The sequence below is a fragment of the Dendrobates tinctorius genome, unplaced genomic scaffold (assembly GCF_039654945.1).
Source record: "Dendrobates tinctorius isolate UK_male_01 unplaced genomic scaffold, ASM3965494v1 ptg000039l, whole genome shotgun sequence".
Taxonomy (NCBI): Eukaryota; Metazoa; Chordata; class Amphibia; order Anura; family Dendrobatidae; genus Dendrobates; species Dendrobates tinctorius.
The window spans coordinates 40,042,524-40,064,313 of NW_027361707.1; the positions used below are offsets into that span (position 1 = coordinate 40,042,524).

General features: G+C 43.0%; 1 protein-coding gene across 1 annotated transcript; it reads right to left on the minus strand.

The window, feature by feature from the left end:
* Positions 1-3,695: 3,695 nt before the first annotated feature.
* Positions 3,696-13,184, minus strand: LOC141088538 (uncharacterized). The gene is made up of 2 exons (XM_073574649.1): positions 12,305-13,184; positions 3,696-7,067 (listed from the first exon to the last, which is right to left on the minus strand). Exon 2 carries the CDS (start codon positions 7,059-7,061, stop codon positions 4,398-4,400), a length of 2,664 nt encoding a protein of 887 aa, XP_073430750.1. The 5' UTR covers positions 7,062-7,067; positions 12,305-13,184; the 3' UTR covers positions 3,696-4,397.
* Between the last annotated feature and the right edge of the window lie 8,606 nt (positions 13,185-21,790).

The following is a 21,790-nucleotide window of genomic DNA, read 5'->3' on the forward strand; positions in this document are numbered from 1 at the left end:
TAGCATGTTTGTAGGCACGTTTCAAAACATCAAGAGGATAACCCCTATCCAAAAATCTGTCTCTGAGTTCTCTCGCCTGTCTCTCAAAAGATTCATCTGTAGAGCAATTTCTACGTATCCTGAGGTATTGACCCTTGGGTACTCCACGTTTAAGATGTATAGGGTGACTGCTGTCCCACCTCAACAAAGAGTTAGTAGCCATGGGTTTCCTGTAAGTGCAGGTGGTAATAGTGCCATCATTTTTCCTCTCAATCAATATATCAAGAAAGGACAACGAAAACGGGTCAATCACAGAAGTAAAAAATAGACCACACTCATTGTGATTCAGTGTATCTACAAATACAGAAAAACTATCCTTAGAACCCTTCCACAAAATCAGGATGTCATCAATATATCGAACCCACAGCTCGATTCGTCCCATGACATCCAAGCCACTCCTGAAGACCTGGGTCTCCTCCCACCAGCCCAGGAACAAATTTGCATATGCCGGGGCACATGGACTCCCCATAGCGGTGCCCCTGAGCTGGTGGTAGATCTTATGATCAAACAAGAAGAAATTCTTAGTGAGACAGAAACGAAGTAGTTTGATGACAAACTCGCTGTGGGCACGGTATTGACATCCTCTGGTGTTCAGGAAATATAACACAGCTTCAAGCCCCTTATCGTGCGGTATGGAAGTGTAAAGCGCCTCCACATCAATACTACCCAGATTAACCTCAGGATCAACACACAATCCCTCTATTCTCCGAAGAAGATCAGGGGTATCCTGCACGAAGGATCGTAAAGAGGCGACGAAGGGTTTCAGGACACGATCTAAATAAATGCCAATGTTGTGGCTAATACTGCCCATTCCTGACACAATAGGTCTCCCCTTTAAAGGGGAAAGACCCTTGTGTAATTTCGGTAGGCAGTAAAAGGTAGCAACTATTGAATCTTTAGGCATTAAAAAATCAAATTCAGATTTGTCAATAACTCTCATGGATAGACCTTCATCCAAGATGCTTTTAAGTTCAAACAAATAATCAGAGGTAGGGTTATGATCTAAAATCTCATAGCTCACTCTGTCCTCAAGGAGGGTCTCACACATTTTGGAATATTGTGTAGAGTCAAGGATGACCACATTGCCACCCTTATCTGAGGGTTTAATGACAATGCGGTCATCCTGCTCAAGCTTATTGATAACTGCCATTTCTGTTTTCGTACAATTATACCTGGAAAAGATCTTCTTTCCTTGTAAGGATTTCAAATCTTCTGTAACCAAGTTTTCAAAAATATCTATAGCAGACACATCTCCAATGGGAGGGGGCATTTTGGTGCTCCTGTTTTTTAAATCAGTAAAGGGACCCCTTCCAAGATCGTTGGGGTTCACTACACCAATACTAGATAACAGGCGTACGTCTGGCAACAAATCAACAGGAATCCCCATATCTATACAGGTACGGTTATCCTGTTGAAGAAAAAACTTTCTCCAACGTACCTTACGTAAAAACAAATTAAGATCTTTTATAGACCGAAACAGATCAAAGTCTGTACTGGGGACAAATGTAAGACCCTTTTGCAAGACCTGTAGTTCTTCACGGTTGAGCATCCTGGAGGACAGATTAACTACTTGTATACCGTTAGCGACCGATGAGGATGCTGAATTAGGGACACGACTGATAGGTAAAGTAATATTAGAATAGTTATCCTCAGGAATGATTCTTATTTCCGTACCGGATGTTGACGGTTCCTTAGAGGATAACTCTGATCTAAAAAATGCGATCCCGCAGTAGTGTCGGATCTATCCAGGGGACCACGATGACCACGGCCTCTAACTCTACCTCTATTCCTCCCCCTATTGCTTCTACCCCTTCCCTCAGTATCAGAGAAGTCAGTATCCGTAGAAGACAAATCAGTTTCAAGATCAATATTGTTAATACGATTACTAATAACTAGAGTTGAGCGACTTTTGGTTTTTTAGGGTCGCGTTTCGTTTCGTGAAACCCGACTTTTCCAAAAGTCGGGTCGAGCAAGATCGTCCGATTATAGGGAAAAGTCGGGGTCGTCCCGAAACACGAAACCCAATGTAAGTCAATGGGGAATAAAAGTCGGCAGTGAGAGGAGGACAGGAAACACACCTACAGTGCCCATTTGAATGCCAAAAGCATCAATTCTTCTTTCTTAAGCTTGTCAACCTTAATTAACTTCATAATACAAGTTACGCACTGAAAAATGGGGGTTATTTGGCTACAAACTGGGGGGGGGGGAGGGCTGGCTCCAGGTTTTCATGTGCCCTGGGCGAAAGAGCGCCTCTTTAACACATACCACAACTCATCATGCTCCGATACGGCAGAGAAATAGCGGTATAGTACAATGAAAAATACCTCACTTTTTACATCTCATGACGAGGCCCATCTATTTCTCCATACAGAATCATTGGTCCCATAAAATGTTTGAAACAGTATATGATGAGCTCCACATAATGCTACAGTATATGTTGGTCCCCATGGATGAAGCTCCACTGTCTTATGGGCCCAAATAATGCTCCAAACATAATGGGCCCCATTTCTAATGCTCTAGTGTATAATGGGCCCTGTAAATGCTGCTCCAGTGTCTGATGTCCACCTTTGGAATGTTCCAGTGTATGGTGGGCCCCATCTATCATTCTCCAGAGTATAGTGCTCCCCAAAAATTGCTGTCCCAACATTGAAAACAATCAAATAAGTCTCCTCGCTAGGGAATCCCTGTACTTGTCTGGACAGGTGCTGTAGCTTGCTTAACAGCTCGCCAGCCGTTCTCACGCCCAGTATGGATTACACGTGATTGCACAAAGGTGAGAAAGGGTACCGTATCCCCAGATAACATGTATGGATAGCGTACACATTCAAAATATATGTCTCAGGAGGCAGGCTCAGACGGTGTTAGGCCCAGTATGGATTGCACGTGATTGCACAAAGGTTAGAAAGGGTACCGTATCCCCGGATAACATGTATGGATAGCGTACACATTCAAAATATATGTCTATACAGCATGAGGCAGGCTCAGACGGTGTTAGGCCCAGTATGGATTGCACGTGATTGCACAAAGGTTAGAAAGGGTACCGTATCCCTGGATAACATGTATGGATAGCGTACACATTCAAAATATATGTCTATACAGCATGAGGCAGGCTCAGACGGTGTTAGGCCCAGTATGGATTGCACGTGATTGCACAAAGGTTAGAAAGGGTACCGTATCCCTGGATAACATGTATGGATAGCGTACACATTCAAAATATATGTCTCAGGAGGCAGGCTCAGACGGTGTCAGGCACAGTATGGATTTGACGGCCCAGATTACACAGAGGAGGAGCAGGGAGAGGTAAAGATTGCAAATGCTGGGGCCCTGCCCAAGCAAGGGGGGCCCACTCGTGGGCGTCGGTACTGGCACTGGGCCCCTCATAGTACAGCGGTGTGTCTGACGGCGGGTGTGCACCACCACCGTCAGAGACACTTGATTGCACTATGAGGGACCCTGTGCCAGTGCCCGCGCCCAAGAGTTGGCCTACCCACCTGTCCAGGGCAACGGCACTCGCACGGTGTCGTGCGGTAGGTGGTGACCCTGGCCATGGGGGGGGAGGCAGCACAGTTAGGGAGTTTTAGAAAGTGGCATTGTAGAAAAATATATATATATATATATCTTCTTGCACGGTTGAGAATCAAAAAGTAAAAGCAATGTTGAGGATAAAATAAATCTTGTTTTTAATTGTTCATTCAAAAAGTGATTACAAAAATGAAGAAAAGTAAGTTCATGACATGCAATAATTATTTGAAGAGAAAACGAGCATTGTTCTTACATATAGTCTTGAGCAGCTGTCCGGGTGTTCGAGAGTCTCAAGGGATATGAGATCTCCTGAATAAGAGTTAGACCGGCTTTATATACTATTCTGACCTATAAACTACAACCACATATGGTGGCTTGCCACTATGTTCATAAGTTCTTCCATATTAAGTGAACCGTAGTTATTTTAACAATATGTATACAGTTATTTATGCATTACCTTAGTCTGAGATATTTAAGCCTAAAGTCTGAGATCTTTAGAACCATTCATTATCTCTAAATAGTCACATTTTGACAGCTTTGACTATTTTGACCTATACATTTGACAAGAGAGACAGCTGTGTGAGCCAAGGAATCCAGAATAGCTCAGTCACACTCTAACCAGAGCCTCTGCTAGCTGGACTAGACTCTGTATATTTTTTATTATAGAAATGCTGATATTTTACAATCCCCCCTGATTATGATTTGAGACATATCATAATCAATCCTAACTCATTCTCTCACCATTCGTATCACATTCATTCTTTATTCTGAAAACCTTGTATCACCATCTGCCCTGAATGTCATCTGAATTTTCAAACCTATTGTAAAAACAAAAATTAGATCAGAGAGTTATATTTTTTTCGTTTTAACATCTCTCTTAAAATATCATCTTCCTTTTTCATTTCTATCTTTATATTCTTATAAATACTCCTAATTTTACACATAATAATTATTTGATATATTATACACAGCAAAACTATGATAAATAAAATAACGATCGGATTAGACAATACATTTCCTGCTGCCATTTTCGCTGAAGACTGTGACCAACTAGTTACAGATTTTCCTAAATTTCTCCACCAAGATGAGCCTGACATACTCGTCCATTCATGTTCAATATCATTTAGATTACCTTGTTCATGTCTAAATACAATTTCAGCTTCTTTTAATTGTTTTGTCAGCAGATTTAATAAACCCTTGTCTTTCTTTATTTCATTTGTCCACAAATCCCAAGGGAATTTATTGACTTGTGACAAATTGAACTGGATCGGAAGGATTTTCAGACGTCTTGAGCTTATTGACGTAATATTAATACTTCCTTCCTTCTTTGTGAGAGTTTTAACATTTCCCTCAATACAATATAAACCCATTGTCAGATTTTCGACATGTACACAAGATGAGAAGAATGCAGAAACTGCTTCTTTTCCTGACATGACTTGGAAACAAGTTTTGTTAGCGCTTACTGGTGTCACCAAGTCATGTATCGTGTGGACATTCTCAACTCTGGCATAACAAGAAGTATGATTATGGAAACATGAATGATAAATGACTTTATCCTGTCCAGGTAGACACATTACCTTGGAAACAAAATTTAAGCATGACGAAATGTCTAATTGTTCAATGTTTGTACCATCAAATGCAAAATCTGTGTACTGTAATTGATAATATAACAATTGTGTAGGGCTGACAGGAATTCCCAGAACACCTATAGGAACCAGGGTTTCTTCTCTTCCTGACACTGGAATCAGTGATGTTCCTACACAAATGTTCTGTTCACATCCTAACCACTTATTTACCCACAAATCTGTATGGTTTAACGCAAAGTTATATTCTATGGGCAAATTTCTTATTAGCCCTAAAGGGGTAATTCCACTTTGTAAGGCTTGTGCAATCATTTTCATATTGGTGGAATATTCAATCTGAATTTCTAGACATGTTTTGGCCACTTGAGATTCCTGTTCACTTTCCATTAAAGCTAAAGTAGCATCTTGAAGATGTGATACAGAAAATCCCAATACAGTAGCAGTGTTCAAAACCATCTTTTCAAGGACTTGATTCAAGCTTTTCTGAATCTTTACCCCTTTTCCTCCAATATACCCAATATTTTCCAGATCTGATTTAAGTGTATGAATGTCCATAGTGTTAATTAAACTTCCTACTGTTCCTAATCCCCCCAAAATACCTTCAAACACTCCCCTCTTACTTCTAACCTCTGTTGAAGTTCTTTTCCCAAACCATTGTTCTATTCCCATCTCCATGTTAGTGAGATGTGGTTGACACTGGGGATATCTAGAAGAGATTTTCCAGTTAGACATGTTAAAAGTCCATACCATGGTTAGAAACACTCCATCTCGTAACAGAGGTTTAGTTTGGAACTGATTGATCTGAAAAGGAGTAGATGGTTGAAATCTTGTCTGTGTGCATACATTATCTACTGCTGACCATATATTTACCTTTACATCTCTACATTGTTTGTAGTTATATTTCGTTAAAATGCAACATTGGTAAAGTCCAGAATCCTTAGGAGATGGATTATCTACAGAAAAAATAAAATCCTTATTTAACCATCTCACGTTACCGGATTGACCTCTGTGTATAACATTTGTTGGACCATTTGAAAAACTTCCCAAAAATGATTTATCTTTGGTCCATATTAACAAAGATTCTGAAGGTAGCTCTAACCTCGTGCTGCATTTTAGTAATAAAGGAGACATATTTTCTTGACTATATACTGCTTGTGGTGTAACCCTTACTTCTGGAGCTATAGTATTTGAAACTGTAAAAACTACAGATACCTGTACTTGTACTGGTTCTCTGGTTATCTGAAAATTCCATGTTTTTACCCAATCCTCGTCTCCTTCTGTAATAGAAAGAAATGCAGGATCTAAAACTTTCCCAAATAGTTGTGTCCTTAACCAAGCATCTGTTTTGGATGTTTCAACTTTCCCTTTTGCGATCATATCATTTGTAATGTCGCCTGACCACACAGCTCTCTCTTCAACTCTTATCTCTATATTCCAGAATAACACATCTGTAGGACTACATTCCCATGTGCCTGTCTTATTATTGTGTATATAATCTCCTTGTAACTGTGTGAACTTCGTCTTAGGTCCTGTGGCTGCATGTAATATTATGTCAGTGTCGTGTATGAAGTGTAGCTCAATACAGCATTTTGCACCAAAACCCATGCAAATGTTTCCAGTAATATCTACTGAATCGTCCGGTATGTCCTCATCTATTAAGCTTTGTAGATTCGTTCCTCTTGGTTTCCTTGGATGTAAAGTTCCTTTGAAAAGTTCCTTCACTTCACTAGTATTTGTTCCATGGTGTGAAATATCTTCAGCGTAGATCACAGTTGAAACAGTACAAAACAGCAGAAATGTGATTCCCATCAGATAGTAGCTTTTCCTGGGAAATGTCTTTTTCTCCTGAAGGATTGGTGTTGAATCCCTTCCATCAAGGACGTGGAGTTTCGTATTCCAGTTCTTATTGGAATCCATTTCTTCCTAAAAGAAATGCAGTATCATTATTTTGCAATATACAGTTTGCATTGATCAACATGTACCCACAATTTTTGTTGTCTGCGGGTATTTTTAACCACCTTAGATGCTCGTTGCACAAGTATCATCACTTGTCCCATGGTTTCGATAATTTCAAAGGGACCTTCCCAATTACTTTCCCAAGGTCCATTCTTCCTGAAAGTTTTAATCATCACTAGAGCCCCTTTCTTGAATTTGGATACATATGGTGGCTCCATTCTCTGCATTCTTGATGCAGCATGTGGAAGAATCGTTTTCAAATTTTCCTGCAACAATTGCAACCATTTGGACCTTGCAACAGCATCTTTTTGTGGTGTAGACAAAAATGGTTCATGAGGAAAAATCAATGGCATTTTTCTTCCTGTCATCAGTTCAAAAGGAGTAAACTGAGTTGTGGCAGAGGTTGTTCCTCTTACACTCAACAGTACAAAAGGTACTGCATCAACCCAAGTATTGCCTTTGTCCAATAACATCTTGGCAATTCTGGATTTTATTGTTCTATTCATCCTTTCCACAATACCAGCAGACTGTGGATGGTAGGGTACATGAAACTGTTGTCGTACCCCTAGAATAGCACAAACGGCTTGCATGATTTTTCCTGTAAAGTGACTTCCTCGATCAGAGGTGATCATTCTTGGGATCCCCCAAGTACAAAAGACATGATTAACTAATGCTCTAGCTGTAGACAAAGCATCATCTTTCCTGACAGGTAAAATTTCAACCCACTTAGAAAAAACATCTACCACAACCAATGCATACCTGAGACCATTTTTACCTGATGGTAACGGTCCAATGTAGTCGATTTGTAACGTAGACCATGGACCATCTGCAGGTGCGATTCGGAGTAGTGGCGGTTTCTGTCCTTTTGGTCTTGGATTAATTTGGGCACAAATGAGACATGATTGAACAACACTTTGCACTGTCTCTTCCATCTTTTCCCAGTAAAATTTCTCTCTGAGAATGCCTAACAATTTTTGTTGGCCCAAATGACCCAAACTTTCATGATTGTATTTTGTGAACTCAACCTGTAGATGTCTTGGGACAACAGGACGCAACTCCCCGTTTAAGTCATGACACAAAACCCCGTTTTCACAAACAAAGGGAGGTTTTGGATCAACCCGGGAAGCAACAAGAGATGAGTCTTTTTCTTGTTCTTCCGCAAAAGAAGGGATATGCGTGTCTGTTCTTTGAACTGCTGAAACCTCGAGCGGTTCAGGTTCAAACACCTCTTCTCCTGTCAGGGCTGCCTCTTTGGCTAGCATATCTGCGGTTGCATTTCCAACAGATAATTCATCATCAGATTTTTCATGGGCCGGAACCTTGACAATAGCAAAACCATTAGGGTTTTTTGATGCTATCCTGAAAATTGTCTTCAGTGTGTCACTGTGAACAAGAGTCTTATTAGATGAATCTACATAGCCTCTTTTTTCCCAAACTGACAAGTAATCTGTCAGTGATCTTACAACATAAGAGCTATCACTGTAGATCACAATGGGACACTGATCATCTGCTTCATTCAGCTGTAGTACCATTTTTACTGCTTCTAGCTCTGCTCTTTGAGCTGAAAAATGACTCGGTAATTTGTGCTTCACAACCTGTCCTCTGTTGGGATAAAAAATGGCATATCCTGAATAATAGTGCCCATCTGAATAGAATCTGGAACCATCTACAAAAATTGGTTCGTCTGTTACCTCTGCTTTCCGTCTGAAAAGTGATGGACTTGGATCCTGAAAAGACTGTAAACAATCATGAGTTTGTCCTTCATATTGCATCAGCTGAGGAAGAACATATTTGGCCTTGTAATCTACCTCAATTTGTTTGGGAGACAATGACAATAACCAATGAGCAAATCTCTGATGTGACACACCTGGGATATTATTCTCAAAGAGAAGTTTTAGTGTAGAGTGAGGAGTTTGCAAAATGATTTTGTTGAACCCGACAATATGTTCGGTTGCTTTGACTGCAAAGTACACACCTACCAAGTGTCTTGCACAGGTCTCAAAACCTTTTTCAACAGGTGAGAGAAGTTTTGAAAAATAGCCCAAAATTCTCCACTCTTCTCCCTGTAATTGCAGTAATACAGCAGAAACAGATGTTCCTGATGTATGCACTTGCAAAGCAAATGGAGCCGAAGGATCTACTGTGGACAAAGCAGGTGCATTTTGTAAATTCATTTTCAATTGTTCAAATGAGGTTTGCTGTTCATCACCCCAAGGACCAAAGTAATCACTGTTTTCACCTTTCAAAAGATCATATAAAGATCTGGCCTTATCTGCAAAATTCTCAATGAAATCCCTTGAATAATTCATAAGACCTAAAAAATGTCTCAATGCCTTGTGTGATGTCGGAATTGGTAGGGAAGCAATTGCCTCAATTCTTTCCTGCAGTGGCTGCCTTTTTCCTGGACTCAACAGCACCCCTAAAAATCTGACCTCAGTCTGCATTAATTTGACCTTTTTGGTGTTCAATTTCAACCCTGCATCATGCAGCAACTCAAACAATTCTGTCAGAAGAGAAACATGTGTCTCTTTATCCTCTGTAGACAATAAAATATCATCCACATATTGCAGAATGCAATCAGGCCTCGAAAATCTGGATAATACCTTTGCCAATGCCTGATGAAAAACACTAGGTGACAAATGTGCTCCTTGAGGTAACCTGCAAAACAGATATTGCTCGTCCAAGAAAGTAAATGCAAACTTATACTGACAACTCTTTTCAAGAGGTATACTGAAAAAACCATTGCTAATGTCCAGTACAGAGAAGTATTTGGCCTTTGCATTTAACCTTGCCATCATGTCATGAGTATCTGCCACAATTGGTGCGACATTGGGTGTATGCTTATTGAACATCCGTAAATCCAATATCATTCGATAAGAACCATCAGATTTCAAAACACACCACAAAGGATTGTTACTTACAGAATTAGCCTTTCGGATAACACCTTGATCTAACAATTCCTGTATGATCTTTGACATAGAGTCAATTGATTCTGGAGGCAATTTATACTGACGCTGTGGCGGGGGATCACGCCCCTCCACATTCACGATAACGTCTTTCATTGTTCCAACCTGATTCCTGAACTGAGCCCAAAGAGAAGGAAAAAGCTGTACAATTTCTGTCAATACCTCGTCATCATTAGTGTCAGGCCACAAATGGTCTGATGACACCACATCATTCAAGCAAATACTTCCAACATGGCTATAATCATTAGGATCAATGACTACCGGTTTACAACCATTGGAATCTTTCCAGATCACTTGATTTCCTAGGTCAACTACCCATCCGAATTTCTGCATAAAATCTGTGCCAAGTATATTTTCAGAATCACGACAATACCAGATGTCAATTTCTGTTTTGAAAGAACTAGGTATTTCCAAAATCACATTGGGAACTAAGGTTGCTTTAGTTCCACCTTTTCCACTGAAACCGACAATTGTACAAACTGGTGAATCTGGGTTTAGCTTCAAATCAAGGTTTGTAACACTTAACTGAGCTCCTGTGTCAATGAGGAATACAGCATTCTGGCCTGCTAAACTTACTTTGATAAATGGTCTTCCACAGTCATCCAATGTAACTCGAGTCACAAATTCCAATGGATGTGGTACAGGAATAGTCTGTGATTGTCAGAAAGATGAAGGAGATGGGAGAAGACCTGTGTCCTTTTTAAAAGACCTTGGAATTCTATCCCTTGACTCTGTTTCCTTCACTGTCATTTCTCTGATCTGTCTGATTAATGGTGCATATGGTGACTGTGTTTGTCTGTTGGCAGTATGAGCAGGTGCAGATAATTGTAATGCAGGTGCGGAAGGTGTGGTGTATGATTTTGGCATGAGTCCGTTTTCCCTTCCAAGCTTACCTGTTCCTTGTGTACCCATCTCTGATTCTGCTCTCAAAAATTTCCTGCACTGCCACTTCAAGTGTCCAGGTATACCACAAAAATAACAATGGATATTGTTCCTTTGTGTAGTATTTTTACCTCTATGCTCAATGTAATCCCTGCTCTTGGAGATTACTGTGACTCTAGGTTTCAGTTGACTGTCTTCCTTCTCATGAACTACCGCTATTTTAGCCTTGACCTGATTTTGTTTCATGGATCTCCTTATTCTGTCAATAAAAACTGTTGCTTCTTGCAATGATGGCTGAGTGTTAGCCAATTGCACTGAGGCAGGATCTAAGTACTTGAACTTCTTTACAAAAAATTTGATCATGGATGCTGGCTCTTCGTGAGGCCTGAGATCCATTACCATCCTATAGGCCTGTTCAAACTTTACCAAAAAAGAGAATGGGTCTTCAGAAATATTTGTTTGTAAACTCCCTAAAATATCAACTGTAGGCATGTCTTCTCCAGTTGTAAACAATACTAATTGTCTAAGTCTGTCTTCTTTTGTACTATGTGCCATTTCATTCTCATCATTTAATCTGGGTGTGGTCTGTAATCTTTTTCCCATATGTGAAGGTAACCAAACTTTGAATATTTTATTCTTTTGCTCATCATTCAGATTGTATTTGTCTGTGTTTGATTCAAAAGTGTCCGCATTATAAAAGGCATCCATCTTATCATTGTAATTTGGAATGTCTTTTACAATTTTCATTAGCTGATCGTGTATTTTCAGATTAATGCGTGCTGCTCTGTCATGTAATTTTTTCCGTTGTAATTCTACTGCCTCTAATTCCTCTACTGAAGCATCTGGATTTTGCATATTTGGTACAAATGATGACGCAGCAGCACTGTCCTCCTGTTTACCTGTTGATCTTGTGTTAACAGAAACCCTTTTTATATCTTGTCGTAATTTAGACAATAACTCTGTCCTGGTATCTATTTGATCTTCCAATTGTTCTATATGCTCTGACAAAATCAAACAATTTGGGCAATCAAAGTAATCCCCGTCAGACTCTTGTGTGTCACATGGTGTGTCAGTGTGATTAATGTCTTGTGTGACAATACATGTTTTATAGGTGTTAGGTTCAGTTTTCTCAAAGACTAAGCTATTATACACATGGACTAGCTGCATAACATTCTGAAGTTTCCTTTGTAATTTTCTAACTGAGAAAAACCTTTTGTCAATTTTAACATTTTCTGCCTCACATTGATTATACAAACTAGACCATAATTGGGCATCCGTATGATTATGAACAAACTTGAAATCTATGTTACTTTTCTTAGCATAATCATGTATAAAATCCATTATATTTTTTCTCACCTATTGAGAGTCTTTCCCGTCAATGGATGGTCCTCTGTGTCCTTATGCAATCCTCAGATCTCCGTCTGGATGAGACGCATGCAGCTCTTTACGATCCTCACCCGTCGTCTTCAGGTTCAGTGTGATCTTTGTGCCGTGAAATAGTGGAATTCCTGAGGAAGCTTGTACAACAGGTGGTTTTTAGCAGAGTTCGTGCTCCCCCCTTGCACAATCGAGGAAGGAATGCCAACCAAAATTAGCACAAAAGATCAGGCTGGCTACGGCTCGCCAAAATGTAGAAAAATATATATATATATATCTTCTTGCACGGTTGAGAATCAAAAAGTAAAAGCAATGTTGAGGATAAAATAAATCTTGTTTTTAATTGTTCATTCAAAAAGTGATTACAAAAATGAAGAAAAGTAAGTTCATGACATGCAATAATTATTTGAAGAGAAAACGAGCATTGTTCTTACATATAGTCTTGAGCAGCTGTCCGGGTGTTCGAGAGTCTCAAGGGATATGAGATCTCCTGAATAAGAGTTAGACCGGCTTTATATACTATTCTGACCTATAAACTACAACCACATATGGTGGCTTGCCACTATGTTCATAAGTTCTTCCATATTAAGTGAACCGTAGTTATTTTAACAATATGTATACAGTTATTTATGCATTACCTTAGTCTGAGATATTTAAGCCTAAAGTCTGAGATCTTTAGAACCATTCATTATCTCTAAATAGTCACATTTTGACAGCTTTGACTATTTTGACCTATACATTTGACAAGAGAGACAGCTGTGTGAGCCAAGGAATCCAGAATAGCTCAGTCACACTCTAACCAGAGCCTCTGCTAGCTGGACTAGACTCTGTATATTTTTTATTATAGAAATACTGATATTTTACAGGCATATGTTGATGTTGGACATTCAGCTGATGCAAAAGGCGAAATAGGTGAAGTACCAGGAAGAGGTGGACCAAAGCAAGCCATTTTTCTGTCACCCTATGTGTCATCAGGGGAAGGTGGGACAAAATCCTTGGAAACCCATGCGTGGTTCATTTTAATGAAGGTTAGATCATCCACATTTTGGGTTGACAGACGGGTCCTTTTTTCTGTCAGGATTGATCCAGCTGCACTGAAGACTCTTTCCGATAGCACACTTGCAGCTGGGCAAGCGAGCTCCTGTAAGGCATATTGTGCCAATTCAGGCCAGGTGTCCAGTTTAGCGGCCCAATAGTCAAAGGGGAATGAACTGTGTGGGAGAACATCGATATGGGAGGAAAAGTAGTTTGTTACCATAGTTGACAACTGCTGTCTCCTGTCACTTTCCATCGATGCAGTATTACCAGTTGTGTGAGCGGTATTTGAAAAATCAGTCCACAACATTGTCATGAAACCCCTGTCTCCAACGCCACTTCTGCTGTGTGCACCACGAACACCTCTGCCAAGCTGCCCCCGGCCCGTACGTCTCGTGTGAGAACCATCACCGCTGCTGTGTGCTGGGAATGCCTCAAGCAACCGATTTACCAGAGTTGCTTGTTTATTAGCCAATATTAGGTCAAGGTTCTCCTGTGGCATGATGTTTTGTAATTTGCCTTTATAGCGTGGATCCAGGATGCTGGCCAACCAGTAGTCGTCATCGTTCATCATTTTGGCAATGCGGGGGTCCCTTTTTAGGATCTGCAAGGCATAATCTGACATGTGGGCCAATGTTCCCGGTGTCAATGATGCACTGCGAGTGCTGGGTGGAGGAGCACTTTCTGGCAAATCCACATCCCTCCAGTCACGCACAAACCCTGTACCAGACCTTGCCACGCCAACATTTTCACTTGCCCCACGAGATGCATCCTCCTCCCCTAAGTAATCATCCCCATCATCCTCCTCCTCCTCCTCTTCTTCCTCCACCTCGTCCAGGAGAGGTCCCTGAGCAGACAATGGCTGAATGTCATCAAGGATTCCCTCCTCCTCTTCCTCCTCATCAACATTGGCTGCAGACGCCTGCTCCTTAAGGTGCGTCAAAGTTTGCATGAGCAGACGCATAAGTGGGATGCTCATGCTTAGGATGGCGTTGTCTGCGCTTACCAGCCGTGTGCATTCCTCAAAACACTGAAGGACTTTACAAAGGTCTTTCAGCTTCGACCACTGCACACCTGTCAACTCCATGTCTGCTCTCAAAGTGCCTGGCTGTGTATCCTCCCACAAATGCATTATGGCCTGCCTCTGCTCGCACAGCCGCTCCACCATGTGCAGGGTGGAGTTCCACCTTGTTGCAATGTCGATAATGAGGCGGTGGTTGGGAAGGTGGAGCAATCGCTGCAGCTTCTGCATACGAACGGAGTGTACAGGCGACCGGCGGATGTGCGCGCACAGTCTTCGCACCTTCTGGAGCAGGGCTGTTAACTCTGGATAATTTTTGAGGAAGCACTGCACCACCAGGTTCAAGGTGTGAGCCAAGCAAGGTATGTGCCTGAGTTTTGAAAGGGCTATGGCTGCCACAAAATTACGGCCGTTATCACTAACTACCTTGCCTGCCTCAAGATGTACACTGCCCAGCCATGACTCAGTTTGTCGCTTCAAGTACTCGGCCAGCACCTCGGCGGTGTGTCTGTCGCCCAAACACATCATCTGCAACACAGCCTGCTGACGCTTTCCACTAGCTGCTCAATAGGGGGACACATCGTGTGCAACAGTGGCAGCTGCAGATGGAGTGCTCGTACGACTGCGCTCTGTGGACGAGCTTTCGCTTCTGGAGGAGGTGGAGGAGGAGGAGGGTCGAACGCCTACAGCCAACTGTTTCCTATACCGTGGGCTAGGCAGCACTGTCCCACCACCGCTGTCCCCTGTGGACCCTGCATCCACCACATTAACCCAGTGCGCAGTGATGGACACGTAACGGCCCTGGCCATGCCGACTGGACCATGCATCAGTTGTGAGGTGCACCTTTCCGCTCACTGACTGCTTGAGTGCATGGACAATGCGGTCTTTCACATGATGGTGGAGGGCTGGGATGGCTTTGCGAGAGAAGAAGTGGCGACTGGGTAGGTCATAGCGTGGTACTGCATAGGCCATGAGTTCGCGGAAAGCTGTGCTTTCCACCAACCGAAAGGGCATCATCTCAAACGAGATTAGTTTGGCAATGTGGGCGTTCAAACCCAGTGTACGCGGATGAGAGACTGAGTACTTTCTTGACCTACTCATAGTGTCTGGGAGGGTGAGCTGGACTTGAGAGCTGCATATGGTGGAAGTAGCGGTGGACAGGGCGGACTGAGAGAGGGTTGATGATGGTGATGGAGTTGGTGTTCTTTCTGATGGCCTAGAATCAGTCTTTCGTTGATATAACAGTGGGATTCCCTGACTGCTGTGGCCTTGCAACGACACCTCAACATTTGCTGCTGTGCTAACCGGTGGGCTTACAGTGGGGGAAACAATGTAGCGTTGCTGACTACCTTCGTTGTGATCAGTTGCACATGTGGCACTTGAGGTTTGGTGTTGTGTCCACGCTTGCAAGTGCATGCTGGTTAAATGTCTAAGCATGCAACTGGTATTCAAATTTTTCAGATTTTTCCCTCGGCTAAAGGTCTTTGCGCACTTCTTACAGATAACCTTGGCCTGATCATGAGGATTTTGTTCAAAAAAGTGCCACACTGCACTCTTCCTACTTTGGCAGACATTTTGCGGCCTAGCACGCTGTGATCTTTTGACCCTCTGGGCAAGCTGTCCAGCAACTCTTTTGATGTTTGGAACCTGTCTTTGGAGTGCTCCGGGCCTGCCAGATAACAGCTGTTGCGATGTCGATGTCTGCTGTGGATGCTCCTCATCTGAGCTATTGGAAGCAGCACCCTCTTCCCCCAATGGATGCCAATCTGGGTCAACAACTGGGTCATCCATCACCTCCTCTTCTATGTCATGTGCACCTTCCTCTGTGTCACCGTGTATGGTGGTATAGTGTGCGGGAAGGGGCACCTGAGTTTCATCAGGGTCAGAATCTGGCTCTGTACACTGCGAGGACAATGTAGTGCTCTGAGTGAATGTACCAGCAGAATCATCCATCAGCGGCTGTGCATCAGTGCACTCCATGTCAGATTCATCTTGGCCTGGGTAATTCACCATTTCACTTGATAATCCAGGCATGGTATGTGAAAACAGCTCCATGGAGTAATCAGTAGTATGGCCTGCGTCATCCTTCAATCTTGGTTGGGGTGAAGGACACAAGGAAAGGTGTGGTTCATGAACATGAGCCTCCAATGACGACTCAGTGCTTTTACTTTTTACAACTGAATAAGAGGAGGCGATAGAGCTGGAGGCTGAGTCAGCAATGTAAGACAAAACTTTTTCCTGATGCTCTGGCTTTAAAAGCGGTTTGCCAACTCCTAGAAAACTAAGCGTTCGAGGCCTTATGTAGCCAGACGATGAGGCAGGCTCAACACCTCCTGCATTCGGTCCTATTTTGCTCTTGCCACTACCATCAGATCCACCACCAACACCATCATTACCAGCTGCCAACCCCCGCCCAATTCCACGGCCTCTTCCACCAGCCTTCCTCATTTTTGGTAGAAATGTAGACAAAATCCAACAAACTATATAGTATGTAAAACAAGGTGTCTATATTACAGGGGAGATTTTGAATTTCTGCACACACTTTTGGACACTGGACACTTTTGGATTGTGTGAGGCCCACTGATATCTGAGCGCTATGTGACAGGCTCGATGGCACAGCTGTGACCTAAGTGACTAGAGAATAAGTGAGATTTTGAATCTCTGCACACACTTTTGGACACTGGACACTTTTGGATTGTGTGAGGCCCACTGATATCTGAGCGCTATGTGACAAGCTCGATGGCACAGCTGTGACCTAAGTGACTAGAGAATAAGTGAGATTTTGAATCTCTGCACACACTTTTGGACACTGGACACTTTTGGATTGTGTGAGGCCCACTGATATCTGAGCGCTATGTGACAGGCTCGATGGCACAGCTGTGACCTAAGTGATTAGAGAATAAGTGAGATTTTGAATCTCTGCACACACTTTTGGACACTGGACACTTTTGGATTGTGTGAGGCCCAATGAATATCTGAGCGCTATGTGACAAGCTCGATGGCACAGCTGTGACCTAAGTGACTAGAGGATAAGTGAGAGTTTGAATCTCTGCACACACTTTTGGACACTGGACACTTTTGGATTGTGTGAGGCCCAATGAATATCTGAGCGCTATGTGACAAGCTCGATGGCACAGCTGTGACCTAAGTGACTAGAGGATAAGTGAGAGTTTGAATCTCTGCACACACTTTTGGACACTGGACACTTTTGGATTGTGTGAGGCCCAATGAATATCTGAGCGCTATGTGACAAGCTCGATGGCACAGCTGTGACCTAAGTGACTAGAGAATAAGTGAGATTTTGAATCTCTGCACACACTTTTGGACACTGGACACTTTTGGATTGTGTGAGGCCCAATGAATATCTGAGCGCTATGTGACAAGCTCGATGGCACAGCTGTGACCTAAGTGACTAGAGAATAAGTGAGATTTTGAATCTCTGCACACACTTTTGGACACTGGACACTTTTGGATTGTGTGAGGCCCACTGATATCTGAGCGCTATGTGACAGGCTCGATGGCACAGCTGTGACCTAAGTGACTAGAGAATAAGTGAGATTTTGAATCTCTGCACACTCTTTTGGACAGTGGACACTTTTGGATTGTGTGAGGCCCAATGAATATCTGAGCGCTATGTGACAAGCTCGATGGCACAGCTGTGACCAAAGTGACTAGAGGATAAGTGAGAGTTTGAATCTCTGCACACACTTTTGGACACTGGACACTTTTGGATTGTGTGAGGCCCAATGAATATCTGAGCGCTATGTGACAAGCTCGATGGCACAGCTGTGACCAAAGTGACTAGAGGATAAGTGAGAGTTTGAATCTCTGCACACACTTTTGGACACTGGACACTTTTGGATTGTGTGAGGCCCAATGAATATCTGAGCGCTATGTGACAAGCTCGATGGCACAGTTGTGACCTAAGTGACTAGAGGATAAGTGAGAGTTTGAATCTCTGCACACACTTTTGGACACTGGACACTTTTGGATTGTGTGAGGCCCAATGAATATCTGAGCGCTATGTGACAAGCTCGATGGCACAGCTGTGACCTAAGTGACTAGAGAATAAGTGAGATTTTGAATCTCTGCACACACTTTTGGACACTGGACACTTTTGGATTGTGTGAGGCCCAATGAATATCTGAGCGCTATGTGACAAGCTCGATGGCACAGCTGTGACCTAAGTGACTAGAGAATAAGTGAGATTTTGAATCTCTGCAGACACTTTTGGACACTGGACACTTTTGGATTGTGTGAGGCCCACTGATATCTGAGCGCTATGTGACAGGCTCGATGGCACTGCTGTGACAAAAGTGACTAGAGGATAAGGGAGATTTTGAATATCTGCACACACTTTTGGACACTGGACACTTTTGGATTGTGTGAGGCCCACTGATATCTGAGCGCTATGTGACAGGCTCGATGGCACTGCTGTGACAAAAGTGACTAGAGGATAAGGGAGATTTTGAATATCTGCACACACTTTTGGACACTGGACACTTTTGGATTGTGTGAGGCCCACTGATATCTGAGCGCTATGTGACAGGCTCGATGGCACTGCTGTGACAAAAGTGACTAGAGGATAAGGGAGATTTTGAATATCTGCACACACTTTTGGACACTGGACACTTTTGGATTGTGTGAGGCCCACTGATATCTGAGCGCTATGTGACAGGCTCGATGGCACTGCTGTGACAAAAGTGACTAGAGGATAAGGGAGATTTTGAATTTCTGCACACACTTGTGGACAGTGGACACTTTTGGATTGTGTGAGGCCCACTGATATCTGAGCGCTATGTGACAGGCTCGATGGCACTGCTGTGACAAAAGTGACTAGAGGATAAGGGAGATTTTGAATATCTGCACACACTTTTGGACACTGGACACTTTTGGATTGTGTGAGGCCCACTGATATCTGAGCGCTATGTGACAGGCTCGATGGCACTGCTGTGACAAAAGTGACTAGAGGATAAGGGAGATTTTGAATTTCTGCACACACTTGTGGACAGTGGACACTTTTGGATTGTGTGAGGCCCACTGATATCTGAGCGCTATGTGACAGGCTCGATGGCACTGCTGTGACAAAAGTGACTAGAGGATAAGGGAGATTTTGAATATCTGCACACACTTTTGGACACTGGACACTTTTGGATTGTGTGAGGCCCACTGATATCTGAGCGCTATGTGACAGGCTCGATGGCACTGCTGTGACAAAAGTGACTAGAGGATAAGGGAGATTTTGAATATCTGCACACACTTTTGGACACTGGACACTTTTGGATTGTGTGAGGCCCACTGATATCTGAGCGCTATGTGACAGGCTCGATGGCACTGCTGTGACAAAAGTGACTAGAGGATAAGGGAGATTTTGAATTTCTGCACACACTTGTGGACAGTGGACACTTTTGGATTGTGTGAGGCCCACTGATATCTGAGCGCTATGTGACAGGCTCGATGGCACAGCTGTGACAAAAGTGACTAGAGGATAAGGGAGATTTTGAATCTCTGCACACACTTTTGGACACTGGACACTTTTGGATTGTGTGAGGCCCAATGAATATCTGAGCGCTATGTGACAGGCTCGATGGCACAGCTGTGACAAAAGTGACTAGAGGATAAGGGAGATTGGATTGCTTTTAAAAAAGCAGTTTGCGGAGCAGTGGGTAAACAGCAATGCAGGAATGTCAGGAAGCCTTAGAAGGCAGCCCAACAACCAACACCACTGATACACCACTATATAGCCTCCCCTTGCACTGCACACACAGTGACTGGTGTGTTGTGCAGGCCAAATTGCTAGCAGCAGAAGCAGTTTTTTTTTCTTCTCAGCAGGACAAAAAAAAAATTGGGATTGCTTTTAAAAAAGCAGTTTGCGGAGCAGTGGGTAAACAGCAATGCCAGCCTGTCAGGAAACCTTAAAAGGCAGCCCAACAACCAACACCACTGATACACCACTATATAGCCTCCCCTTGCACTGCACACACAGTGACTGGTGTGTTGTGCAGGCCAAATCGCTAGCAGCAGAAGCAGTTTTTTTGTCTTCTTCCCTGCCTAACGCTCTCCCTACAGAATCAGCAGCAACCTCTCCCTATACTAAGATCGGCAGAAGTAAGATGGCGGTCGGTGTGCACGCCCTTTTATACCCCCTGTGATGCCCACCAAAGCAAGCCAATCACTTGCATGCCCTTCTGAAAGATGGTGGTGACCCGTGCCTATGTCATCACGTTACCCACAGTGTCCGTGGATCCTGATTGGCTGAAAAAGAGCGCAAAACAAACTTTTGAAACGCGACTTTGGCGCGTAAGTCGACGACCTCGTGGCCGACCTCATCCTAGGGTCGGGTTTCGTTTCATGAAACCCGACTTTGCCAAAAGTCGGCGACTTTTGAATTTTTTCGACCCGTTTCGCTCAACTCTAGTCTTTAGTGCCGCAGGTGGTGTACTAACAGACCGTCGCACGCGACTATCCTCCGATAACATTGACCGGCTTACTTTTCTGAAAATGAACAAGGCCTGGATCTCGCCGGAATTTGCCAGTCCTCTTCCAGAATAAATAATTGGTTGGCAACAGTATCCAGGTCTGCTGTTGTGTTCATGTTTCTGCCACCTGAACTGTAATCCCTGGGCTCCAACACCACCAGTTGCTGCTCAGAAGTGCCGTCTGCACAGAGAAAAACACACGCTCCAGTGTTAGTGGGGTTCAGTAACGCCAGCTACTCCCCTGCTGTGTGTCTGGCAATGTCTCCTGCTCCCTCCACATTCACACTACATCAGATTTTACACTTGCTCCAAGTAGGCCTCAGCCTACTCCATGATTGATCCTGGGCTCCAACACCGCCAGTTGCCAGTTTTTTTGTTTTTTACATATCATGAAATCTAAATTCTGATGGAGCTTTTTAAGGACGTCAAAAACAACAAATTTTTCAAGTGGAACCGCTTCAGGAAAAACTCCTTTTTTGGGGAGGTTTTTATTATCCAGTATAGTGTGTGTATATATATATATATTATAATATGAAATGTTTTTTTTCAGCTGTTTTACTTGATGTGTAAAATTCGGAGTGGATTCCAGAAGATATTCGCCTCAGAGAGGTGACATGTAGCCGAAGAGGAAGAAAATGCTCAAAAACAAGATTTGAACAGCAGGGTGGCTTAACATTGATGGGTAAGCTCTGACCCAGTACAGTGATGGACAGCGGTCTGCTTTTATTGTTTTTTATTCTTCACATATGAGAAAGGAAACAGACGTGAGACTGAGACCTCAGAACAGTTTGTAGATCTTCTTAGAGCCTTGCAGTATGATGTACCGCCACAAGGTGGCACCCATGAGCTGTGATAGGTTTCTGCTGCCTGTGGCTGACGTCAATGCAGGGAGGCCGGGCGTCGTGGCTCCGTGTGATGACGTCATCATCC

What these genes read in the sequence shown, in the direction of transcription:
- LOC141088538 (XM_073574649.1), bottom strand. Translation starts at nt 7,061, where the DNA reads ATGGATTCCAATAAGAACTGGAATACGAAACTCCACGTCCTTGATGGA.